This window comes from Pseudochaenichthys georgianus, chromosome 19 (assembly GCF_902827115.2).
Source record: "Pseudochaenichthys georgianus chromosome 19, fPseGeo1.2, whole genome shotgun sequence".
In the NCBI taxonomy this organism is placed as follows: domain Eukaryota; kingdom Metazoa; phylum Chordata; class Actinopteri; order Perciformes; family Channichthyidae; genus Pseudochaenichthys; species Pseudochaenichthys georgianus.
The window spans coordinates 20087693-20099980 of record NC_047521.1 but is presented as its reverse complement, the minus strand read 5'-3'; the positions used below and the strand labels follow the sequence as shown (position 1 = coordinate 20099980).

Here is a 12288-nt window from a genome sequence, read left to right as displayed (position 1 = left end):
AGCTCAGTGTGGCTCAATATGACAATTTCATAGTGGATGCATATCCTCAACGTTCTGAAATACATGAGCCGAGAAATATGTGAATACACTAACATGAGATATATATATATAAAAATGTTGTTCATCCTTTTTTCAGGGCTTTTTTGTGGCATTCATCTACTGTTTCTGCAATGGAGAGGTAATGAATCAGATACTTTTGAAAAGCAGATGTACTCTAATAATAAAAGCTTTTTGTTTAGATGTCTGTGAGTCATCAAAAGCATGGACTTCTAGAAAAATATGGAATAAAGCTCTGCCCCCTGTTGAAAAAAGGAAACATTACAAGGTAAAATGTCCTCACTGGTTTACGCCCAAGATATAAGTCAAAATACATAAACTAATTATCAAGCAATTTTTCCGTGTGCACTGTTTCTGACTTTCCCACAATGAAAACCCTAAAGGCAGAACATCCCTTTTAAACAAAAACCACATGTCAATGTTAAAAAAAAAAAAATCCCAATAACTTTAGAACAGAGTTTGACTTGCTTATCATTCAGGCATTTAGAATAAGGTTATCATGATACTGAAGGAAATGGGATTAGTTTTTAAGTAGCAATAGTGAACATACCAAACTCCAAGCACACATGGACTTAAGACATATCATCGCAGTAATTCAACATTTGTCAGTTTGAATATGACTAATTTAATCTAACAGTACATAACAAACAAATAACTGTGACTCCTGTTAAAAGCTTGACATACATTTGCCCTAAAATGTGCTCTTCCTTACCCTACCATTCCGAAAATATTTGATGATAAAAAATGGGCCCATACATCATCTTGTATATCAAGCAATTCAACCTGAATCACATTTTCTATATTCTATTCACGGGCACTTCTAGTTTATTCTGCATATAAGCGATATGCCCTCTGATTGTCCTTTACAGACTAAAATTGTATATTTCACAGCTCTGGTGTGAAAACAGAAATATAAAGCATCCGAACATATGGAGCGCTAGACACAGATATGCATGAGTGATTGCTCCTCCACCAGGACAAACAAAAAAAACACCAACCCCCACCAGCAATGTATGGTGGCAACCAGCTGTCAGCTCATTAGAGAGGAAAGGTTGGGGGGCAAAGTGTCCACAGGGTGACACTGTACAGCTGATCCAGACATCATCTACTGTTAGCAAGAGGGTGAAGGAAGAGGAGAGAGAAGGAGAGGCTGATGGGAAATGACAGGAGGAGGAAATGATCAAGCATGATGACGAGAGGTGATGATGTCAGTCACTCTCATTGTACAGTAAACCCATTTTCAGAGGCTGTTATTGAACAGGAAACTTAACGCTCAGTCACATGATCACATGGTTATACATTATAGGTGCTTTGTGGCCTTAAAGAGAAAGTGTGGTTCATAAAACAACATGCAATTTTGGGAGCTCTCTCCACTTCATTTTTCAGAACAGGACAACACACACAGTATATCATAAAAATGCTTTAAATAAACGTAAATAAAACACCATTGAAAACATGTCACAATATAATCAATAAATCAATAATGAATTATTGTTATAGGCTATTTTTGATTGTCAACATGTGTAATATTTGTTTCACTTACATTTGATTTAGTTTTTTATATTACCTTTCATTCAAGTCTAAATGTTGTTATTTGTCATGTTCAGTCTTTTAATGTAATAATTTTCATTTGTTGTCTTCAGTCTTTTTATTTTCTGTTTTGCTTTGTCTGTTTCATTTAGTATCTTCATTTAGTCATGATCTGTTTTTGTTTTATTTATTTGTTCAACATACTCAGTCTTTTAATTGTATTTATTTCCCCGACATGTTAAGTATTTTTATTTATAATTTTTTTCTCCATCATGTTGAGTCTGCATGACGAGCCCATGACGTCATGTTGAAGTCATAAAGTAGGCGGGGTCAGAGAGAGAGCAGCAGATGTAATGCAGTCCTCTGCGAGTCCTCTGTGTATGAGAGTAATAATAAACCCCACATACTGCATGTTCCGGTGTTTCTGATGCCTCAGGCTGTGTATCCTCCGGCGTAAGACGAAGCACCAGCTGCCGGCAGGAAGCAGCTTCCTCTCCGGCCAGGAGTGCATGCGGAGGGCCGGTGGCCGACAGGGAGGGGTCCTTTGATTTCAGGGCTTCCTCCTCCTGGATGGAGCCCGGCTGTGTGCAGCCAGCGATGGCCATGGAAGATAACTCGAAAAAAACACCAGGTCGTAACGTAGCGGTGGAGAGAAAAAACCTGATAACCGTGTGCAGGTTAGTGTGCTGTCAAAGTGTGTGTGTGTGTGTGTGTGTGTGTGTGTGTGTGTGTGTGTGTGTGTGTGTGTGTGTGTGTGTGTGTGTGTGTGTGTGTGTGTGTGTGTGTGTGTGTGTGTGTGTGTGTGTGTGTGTGTGTGTGTGTGTGTGTGTGTGTGTGTGTGTGTTATAAGTGCGTTTTAAGTGCCTGGGATCTGAATTTAGTGCAGGATTTAACAGGTTATATCTTGCATATATGACAAGTGGTCATGTGGTTATAATTTGTTAATGTTTTTTCTGGTGTTTTTATTCTAACACTAGATAATAAATGCACACAAGACATCTTCTGACATGCATGCTTAAGTCATCCTCATAATAAGTCATTATAATGAACTCTGGGCCTGTGCGGACATGAAGCCTGCATGTACACCCTTTTAATACACATCATGTTTATTTTATACTTACAAAACCAGACAGACTTGCCTCTGAGTTTAGCAGTGTCATCTCTGTCAGTGAGATTTATCTCCTCCCTCCTGATAGGGTGGTTGCTATGACGACAACCTTCCTGGGGCAAGGACTAGCTGGCACCCCTGGGACTCAGGGCAGGGAGGCAGTTACTTAAAGTGTCCTGATTGAACCATGAGGGGGGGTTTGGATAAAGGTTTGTACTTCAAAGCTTGTGCCAGAACACATACAGCATAGACATAATCATACTGTATGCATGCTTGCTATTGACCACACAGTGTAACCATCATAACATGTTTACATGCATGTAATATTAACTTACCGTAAAGATCTTCATTCAGAGATGTGGTCTGTAGTTAGGTTTGCTTTAAAGTGTTAACACACTCAGTTAAAGTAACTAGCATCACATTTAAAGCTGCCACTATCAATACTTTTGAGCTCATTGTTTTCATTGTCCAGTTCGCACATTTTCTGTTTTGGTTCACTTTCAATTGCTCAAAACAGCTAAATGGCTGACTATTTGTTACTTTTTCTTTGCCAAACAGTCGACAGATGCAGTTGGCGATTCGCAAGTAAACATTTAGCAGTTAAAGAGCCCAATACTTCCATCTGGAGCATTGAGGAGACCAACATTGGAGCTAAAAGGAGAGTTCATATTGGACTTATTTGTCAGGGACCAGAAAAATAAACTTACATTCATGCTGAGAATTTGCTCAAGTTGCCAAAAGAATCAGTTATTTCAGATAGAAATTGGCTATTTATGAAACTGACATACAATTCACTGTACTGGGAATGCACGCAGATTTAGACTTTTGCCCAAACAAGTGGTGATTGCACTAGGTTATTAAATCTGGCAAAAATAATGGCACAATCCTTAATTTAAAGCACAGTAAATGTCTAAACTCTGGCTTAATGTCTGCTCTGTCCAGAAATATGCTGCTTGTTCTGCCAAATTCAGATCATTGATGTTAAAGTCAACTGGACATCCTGTCATCAAAACATCTCTTATCTGTTTGTGTTAGGCCTAAGTCATATGACTGGAGTCCACATGTCCAGTCATACATTATGTTCTTGTCGTATACATGTACAACTAACAAACATTACACACACACAAACACACATTCAGACGATCTGGTGCAGGTGAACAGCACCTCAAAAAAGCTTATCTGTGTCATGTGACGTCCCTGCTGTTTGTAGTACAGTGAAATCACGAGGGAGTGTGCTTTTTCTGAAGATAGTCGGACATATTGTCCAGTATCTGGCCACGGTCAGAACAGCTGAATGAGACATTGTTGCCCCTTGAACAATGGGGATTGAAATCACTTGCCTCAGTTGCCTATGTTTGGAGAAGCTTTGTCTTACGGACACACACAAACTGACTGTGTGTTTACTGTAAAACGCCCAGATGTGTTTTACTTTAAAAATGTTAATATTTGGCCACTAAACTTTGTGGTTCTAGAGTCAGTAAAACATGACCAATCTCTATCAGAAACAGTGTTTGTTCATGCACTTCAGAGGTCATGTTGACCGGGTTTCAGTTGTGTCTGTGTCACCTCACAGCATATCTCCTTTTCACTGGAAAAACAACATTTGGCAGATGTTCCTCCAACACAGAGACCTGCTGAATTATTTAGACTCTGGGAAAAAATATTTAGGAGTGGTCATTTCAAGGAAAGGATCATGTTGCCTTAAATAAATAGCATTAATATGGCAGGAGTTCACCCCAGTTAGCATTCAATTATTCAGGCACATTGTAACACCGGAATCCATTTGGCAATTTTAAATATTTAGCCATGCTAGACATGTAGGGATGGCACTGTCTGTCACATGGTCCATCCCAAACTCAAATCTCAACAACTATATGGATAACTATGGATTTAGTACAGACATTCATGGACCTAAATATAAAAAAAGTGTCCTGTTTGTGACGAAATACCTGCAAAAGTAATCACATTCCCACCAGCCATTGATTATTTATGTTTGTTCTATTTCTTCTTATTATTGAGTGTTTATTTTGACTATTTCACATGACAAAAAACGGTATACATAGAGAATTGCAAAACAATTACTCAATGCTTATATTACAATGTGTTTGTATAGTTATCATTTCTAAAGCTTGCCTGAGAAGGCTCTTGTAATATAACAAATATAAAACATGTTAAAAAATAAAACAGTTGAGCAGATCGTACAGTAAACACTTAGCATTGCTAACAGGATGTCTAGGTGACTCAGATAAGTGACCAGAAGCGGATTTATCAGCTAAAATTCCCTTTTGTTAATAAGACTAAAAAAGGCATAGTGATGAATATATCTGCTTTATTGTTAACTCCTACATTTGTCCTTCCCCAATAGTTGTGTTTATTTCTGCTTTTCTTTCACAGAACTATTCCAAATATATTTCTTATTACAGTCACTTTCATTATTGTGCTGGTTGTCTGGCTACTTTTGTTTTCTCATTTTAATAATGTACTGAAAAACAACATACTATGGGCTACAGGCTTCAGGCATCCATTACATCAGACTGTCCATTTCAAAGTCGTCAGAGCTTCCTGAAAGTGGTGGATGAGTCAGACGGAAATGGACAGTGCAGCGTGACTGGGCAGAAATTCATGGGAATAGCATAGTGTGCATTTATCCTAGGATTCAGTTGCTTCTCATTTTAACCATTTTACAGGTTTTTATCGTTTGTTCATCTAAAGGTATCATTCCAACATGGTTATATCCTTATAGTTCGTTAAACTGAATCGAAGGAAGAAGTAATCCATTAATCGCATCCCTGACTAATCTATTCCCACAATTATATTATATAAACTCTTTGTGTATAACTTTTCTCTCTCTGTCTCTTCTCTCTCTAGGTTTTCAGTGAAGACGCTGTTAGAGAAATACACAGCCGAGCCCATCGATGATTCCTCTGAGGAGTTCATCAACTTCGCAGCCATCCTTGAACACATCCTCAGCCATCGTTTCAAAGGTACAACTTATAATCAATGACATGTTCAAAAAACTTTTTTTAGACGACAATACAAGTTTTAAACAATTTTTCGTCAATATTAAAGGTCACCTATTATGCAAAATCCAAATGTTCCTGTCTTGTGTACATAAACATGTGTCCCCTCTGTGTAAAGACATTCTGAATGTTACAGGAAAAAAGATTTGCTCACTTTTTGTCCTGATCCATTTATATAAAAACCTGTCTGAAAATGAGCCGATCAGATTTTGGCCACTTTATGATGTCATAATGATTTTTTGGCTTGTGTAACCATTAGCCAATCAGCAACCAAGGTAACCCCCCCACCCCCCACATTATCACCTGAATCTCCTCCTAGAGCACCATTGAGTTCTTTCTAACCAAATATCTCTCAGAGGGGCGTAGGGAGGGGCTCCTTATTTTCATCTAAAGTAACAGACAGAGAATCAGCACTTTGGAAACAGGGCTGAAACAGAGGGGATTATGGGTAATGCTGCAATGGTCTGTTTGGTATTTGGAGCCAAACACTTCAGAGACATGTTTTGTATATATCTATACTATAATAAAGTAATGAAAAACAGTATAATAGGGGACCTTTAAGAAATGAAGACGTGATTAGCCATTGACCATTTATTAAAATCAATTCCACCATCTCTCTGAATTCAAATTAATAAGTATACTGATTTCTTTTAACAATATATTATAATTTATTGAAAAGAATTGTCTAACATGCTGTTTGTTCTTTGTACTTAACGTTTTTCTTTATAGTCGAACATTGGGCTTTCTCTCATACTGTACTGTAGCTGCACCTGTTTTCCCAAGACTACACTCTGTGTTTACTGAGATGAAATAAGTTGATAGCCAGGTCCAACATATAATTGTAGAAAATATCTTATTCACGTTGCACTCTTTTCAGGCTCCGGCAGCTGGTTTGATGGTCAGAGGAGTTACTGGGACTATGTCCGTCTGTCCTGCGCCAAAGTCCCCAACAGCTGCATCAGCAGCATCGAGAGCATGGAGAACATCAGCAACTCCATAGCCAAGGCAAGACCTCCGTACACTTAAAGTGAAAATTGAAAGGATTCACAGTGAGATGTTATAGTATACAGTAAGACATGTAAAGTCATTTCTGAACCTTGTGTGACTCCTTCAGGGGCGAGCCTGGATAAGAGTGGCCCTGATGGAGAAGAGGCTCTCTGAATACATCGCGACTGCTCTGAGGGACAGCAGAACAACCAGGTTAGAGGCCGCACCCACACGCACACACACACACACACACACACACACACACACACACACACACACACACACACACACACACACACACACACACACACACACACACACACACACACACACACACACACACACACCCCTCACTATACAGAACCAAAAATGAAGGTGTTTATTTCACTTAACCGTGTCTATTTTGTATAGGTTTCTCCAAGATGTGCTTAGCATTACATTATGTACTCCAATTTAAACATACTACTTCGTCAGCACCAGCAAACTTTCCATTTTCAATCCTTTCTATCATTTGAAAGTTTATAGATAGGGGTCTATTCATATATCATTCAGAGCCTCATATTTATCATTTTTCATTCCTAAATAGGATACATGGCAAAGTTATCTCTGTAGAAGCCACTTACTCTATTGCATCAACGAAATGAACCAATCATTTTAACCCGGCATTATCCAATAATTAGTTTTCTTTTCTAAAAATGTTTGCAAATTAAAACATTTATTAACATAATGCTTCATTTGCATATGAAAACACAACATTTCAGAAAACTTGTAATAGAAAAAAATATTGTCTTAATATAAATGATCAATTGGGCAAGTTTAATGGTGGTTTATAGTTGTTAAGTTTTTTACCCCATTCACCTGAGTCTCCCCTTTAGGAGGTTTTATGCAGAAGGAGCCATCGTGTTAAGGGAGGAAGCCACCGTCCTAACAGGGATGCTCATAGGACTCGGAGCCATAGATTTTAAGTGAGGAAACCTTAAAAAAATGCTATCTATGCATTCAAAACACTTGATTTGACATGGCTATGTGATAATATGATGTCTCCTGTCTGTCTGGTTTCTCCTTCTGTAGTTTCTGTCTTAAAGGAGAAGCCTTAGATGGGAAATCTTCTACCGTGATTGACTTCACACCTTACTTGAAATTCACACAAAGGTTTGTTCATTAACACTGTAGAGAAAAGACAAAGTTAAATAAATCTCCTCTTTAAATACCCTACTAGGAAAGTAGATTTTGATACTAGACACTTTAAAATAAATAATTGAGTGCTTCTGCTGCAGCTATGATTACCTGAGTGATGATGACGATCAACACAGTGTTGACAGCAGCACAAGCGACGACAGCGTCCCGGACCACCCCTACATCCCCCTGGTCCCCGACGAGGAGAGCTTGAGCACAAAGTGTCGCAAGATGGAGCAGAGGTTCAAGATCGTCAATGCTCAAAAGGTAGACAACCATATTTGGGTGTTTGACAATGCACAGGATAGTATTGCTTGAATAAATAGTGTTTCCACTTTTGGGATATAGGGTTATATACATTATCCCAAATGTTTCCATGAATTCAAATCCAGAAAAAACTTTAATTTAATCAAGATAACAGTCTGTTTCATCTGGTTGTTTGTAATGGCGACTTTCCCCTTTACCCATGCATTAGTCCTGTGGTAATCTGTCAGAAATTAACCTTTTATCGCCAATTTGGTGGTTTTAACGTTGTTTTATTTAAGTAGGTGTAGCAAGTAGAGTTACATAAGTTAAGTATGTTGTAAGGTACCTTATGTGCATTAAAATAAATCAACACTCCGTCTCCTTGGTGAAAGTCATTTAGTTATTTGACCCATTCATAAACCCTAACCTCCTCACTACATGGACTTCACACTTCCTCATACTATTTCCTTCGTTTCCTTTGTAAAAAATTGCATCACAAAATAATTTCTGTAATTCGCTCAGCATCTCTGTAGTGGACAGTTTGCAATTTGAGTATCCGAGGATGAAGATATGTCCTGTCACTCAGTGTGGACGTGTATTATCAGGGTTACCTGGAGGAGCTTGTACGCCTGCGTGAGTCCCAGCTGAAGAACACAGAAACGGAGAACAAGAGGCTAAAGGCCCACCTGGAGGAGCTGGAGAGCCACTGCACGCAGGAGAAGAAGGAACTGGAGGCCATCGTCCTGGAGCTTCAGGAGCAGCTGTGAGTGATGTCGACTTACTGCATGTTACCCTCATATTCCTCACTTTAAACCATAGAACAATTATGCATTTTAATTTGTTTAGGTGAAGGTTTTGACGTGTCTGTATCAGATTTCAATGCTTTTTAGTAATGTATGTATTGTATGCAAATTGTTGCCAGGACAAGCTTAATTCCCTGTGACTCCAACCACCTGGCCAAAAACCTTACAATCCCTCTGGTCAACCAGTGGCCGGCGATCCAGATTTACAACAACCAAGACGACGTCAAGCTGTTCCGCCGGTTTGTGTTTGTTTAGACAAGGACGTGTCAGTTAATAATAGCCAATATAACTCCCTATAGCCCAGTTTTTGGGGGATGAGTGGTCCAAGACATGACAAAAAAAGATAACTTCCTTACATTGGAAGCTAAAACCAAAACATGTAAGTTGCCCATAGATAGATTTAGCATTCCAGCTCAAATACTGTACATTCATATGCCCAAAAGTATTAAGGTGGTATATTACAGGGTTCATATCCACAAATACTGTATATTTGCATACACCCCTTGAAATGTAATGCATGCCATTTTCTTTTACTACAATCAATAAAGAGACTCCATTTTATTATATTTACAGTATTGTTAACTCCTTAGTTTGTCCTTTTGTTGTCCTGCAGGAGGAGTTTCCCCAGCACAGAGCTGCTGTCAGTGGAGATCAGCCTGGACTCAGACTCCCAGAGGACTGAAGGGAAACAGAATGGAGGAGCCTGGTGCACAGGTGACATTGTACACAGCCACACACACTGTGTTTTAGTGAGATAATAACTAACTCACACAAAACAGTTGAGTTGACCCTCCCTTCGCATGTGTGTCGCACCCTTACAGAAAAGGACTACACCCCCTCCATGATGGGCCTGTGTGGGTCCCTGTCCTCCCTCCGCAGCTGCAAGTCTTTGGCTAGCCTCAAGTCCAGTGAGTACCTGGTCCACATCAGCAAAGATAACAGTCCTGCCCTCTCTCCCAGCTAGGGGGCGCCAAATAAACACTGCCGACCTGAGACAATTCAACATGAAAACACAAAAGACTACTTCTGGGAGGTGGACAAATGCTCTCTTTTGTGGCTCTGACGTGAGTTCCTTCATGCTCTAGGTCTCAAGTTACACCTTTAAAGCATTTGTGAAAGAGTAGCCTCCCTCTTTGTGACAAAGACACAGGAAAAGCTGCTGTACTGCCCGACGGCCTCCTGCAGCTTCACTGTCTCTAATAGTCTTGACACGATTAAGCCTCCTGGAATGCAAACCACTGGTCCAGGATGACCTCTGTTACGTCATGATGTGTGTAATTACAGTCACGTCTCTACTGGTAACATTGAACAAAACATCGCTGTAGGATTGTCATGTGTGTACTTGTCCATTTGTCTGTGTCTTATCCTTCTTCTGTCAGTGTATCTTATTCCGTCTCTTGCATAATACTGGCGGTGCTGGGTGGATGAGCTGGTATAACCTTAAAGGGAACAGAAACAATGTTTTGCCATATTATATCAGACTATTTTAACAGAGAGGCTTATACTGTTAACATGGACAGAGGGTTTTATGATGAAGATTATTTAGAAATGAAAAGAAGCAGCTCTATGATATTAGGATGGTTTACAGTTTAGGCCTTATTCAATCATATAGTATGTTAGACACAGACTTTAGGATGTGACAGTAAAGACTTGAGAGGCTACAAAGGTTTGCAGAGCCATTACAATGTGAACTGACATAATATCTATTGCATATGAATGCAAAGTGCATTGCAACTATGCAGAATGAATGTTTTCATTGTCTTTTTCTAAAAACCTGGCAGTAGTTTGAGCAGGAGAGAAATAGTGAATGTGCAACGTGCGCGTGTCATTTGATTTATTTTGTATTGGTTATTTTTATATTTTTAATTAATGTTATTGCTTTTATCATTTAGTGACATAAATTGCAATCTCATGCAATGTTGTGAGATTTGGGATGCATTGTGTTGTTTAAACTGCAATAAAACTCCCTTTTTGAAACATTAAACAGTAGAATGTGTATTTTGTTTAGTTTTTTGCTAGTTTAGTGTATGTTCAAAAACAAGAATGAAATAACATTATCATCAGTATCATAACCCTTAGCTGTAGTTAGTGGTGAGTAGAAAAGGTTATGCTAACATGCTAAAGATGGAAAGCTCTGTGAAGATTATTACAAAACATTAGCATGTTAGCATTGGTGTTGTTAGCATGTAGCTCAAAGCACTGTGTTTCTCAAACAACCTCATAGCTCTGTTAGCATTTCCGCAGACTCTTAATCTTGTTCATATAGATACCCTTCAGGAATTGCCTCCACATTTACATTTAAGTGAATCTTTTGGCTGCATTTAAGAATAGTTGCCAATTTGCCACTCAGAAACCACAGTTTCAATGTATTAATATGATCAGACACAATAAGAACACACTGGTAAGATATTAGTTGATTTATCTAATTTTCTGTAAATAAGTTGCTGAAATCTCATCGGTTTCATTTACTGTAGGTTAAATAAACCCACACACGGTCTTTCACATTGTGCAGAGGTCACTCTTTGTTTTCATGTCTCCCCTTTTAGCTCAACTTTGTGAAGCATGACATCGACTTTCCTCAGATGGGTTTGAAATAGCTTATGTGAGGTCAGAGGTTAGGATCATTCATTCATTAACACAGACAAATACACAGAGCTTAACAAACAACAGCTGAAGGTCCTTTGGTAAACCCTGGAAATGTATTAAGACACATTCCTGATTCACATACTGTCCAATTAACTGCCTGGCTGTAAAATAAATGGATATCGGAGGGTGGGGAAAAGTTTGGTTTAGTTATCTGGCTTTGTCTTTTGCTGTTTTGTCAAAGTGACATCAATTGTTGGGTGCAGTTGCACGAGATAGATGAGCAGGCCGCTGGACACATTCAGCACTTCGCCCTTCTGTGATAAAGCACATTACTCCCATTGTGGTTTGCCATGGACACGAGTGTGTTATCGAAGCGTGGACCGAGGTCTCGTTTAACTAAGTGCACGCTGAGGACAGTTTAGTTTAGGTCAGGGGACATCGGTAGAGTTAGCACTGGTCCAGGATCTGCCTTGAAAGTAGAGGCCATGTTGTCTTTACCCCCTTCTCTTGTCCCCCCATTGGCACTCCCTTTACACAGTGTCCGGACACTTATCTCCCAAAATGCACACTGTCTCATACATGCAAATGCTACACCCAAACCACTTCCACTCAGATGGTGCACAAATGCCCTGCTAGGGTGATTTAATACGCCTCAACTAAGTATGATGAAATATTTGGCCAATAAATAAATGAATGAAGGTGATATTAAATCTATATCTGTGGTTTTGTAGCCCATATTGGGGCCTATAAACTACAGATCCCATACTTTACATCA

At 39.1% G+C, this 12288-nt stretch overlaps 1 protein-coding gene across 1 annotated transcript; it reads left to right on the top strand.

Moving 5' to 3' along the window:
* The first annotated feature begins 1922 nt into the window (after positions 1-1922).
* Positions 1923-10911, top strand: rundc3ab (RUN domain containing 3Ab). Its single transcript, XM_034106682.2, has 11 exons — positions 1923-2264; positions 5564-5679; positions 6593-6720; positions 6830-6915; positions 7578-7667; positions 7774-7854; positions 7980-8145; positions 8730-8887; positions 9047-9166; positions 9541-9641; positions 9749-10911. The coding sequence occupies exons 1-11, from the start codon at positions 2158-2160 to the stop codon at positions 9889-9891; spliced, it is 1296 nt and encodes a 431-aa protein (XP_033962573.1). The 5' UTR covers positions 1923-2157; the 3' UTR covers positions 9892-10911.
* Positions 10912-12288: the final 1377 nt, after the last annotated feature.

What these genes read in the sequence shown, in the direction of transcription:
- rundc3ab (XM_034106682.2), top strand. Translation starts at nt 2,158, where the DNA reads ATGGAGCCCGGCTGTGTGCAGCCAGCGATGGCCATGGAAGATAACTCG. An exon ending in CTCGGAGCCATAGATTTTAA is followed by an intron (nt 7,668 to 7,773) that starts GTGAGGAAACCT and finishes CTCCTTCTGTAG; the next exon opens with TTTCTGTCTTAAAGGAGAAG. An exon ending in TACTTGAAATTCACACAAAG is followed by an intron (nt 7,855 to 7,979) that starts GTTTGTTCATTA and finishes CTTCTGCTGCAG; the next exon opens with CTATGATTACCTGAGTGATG.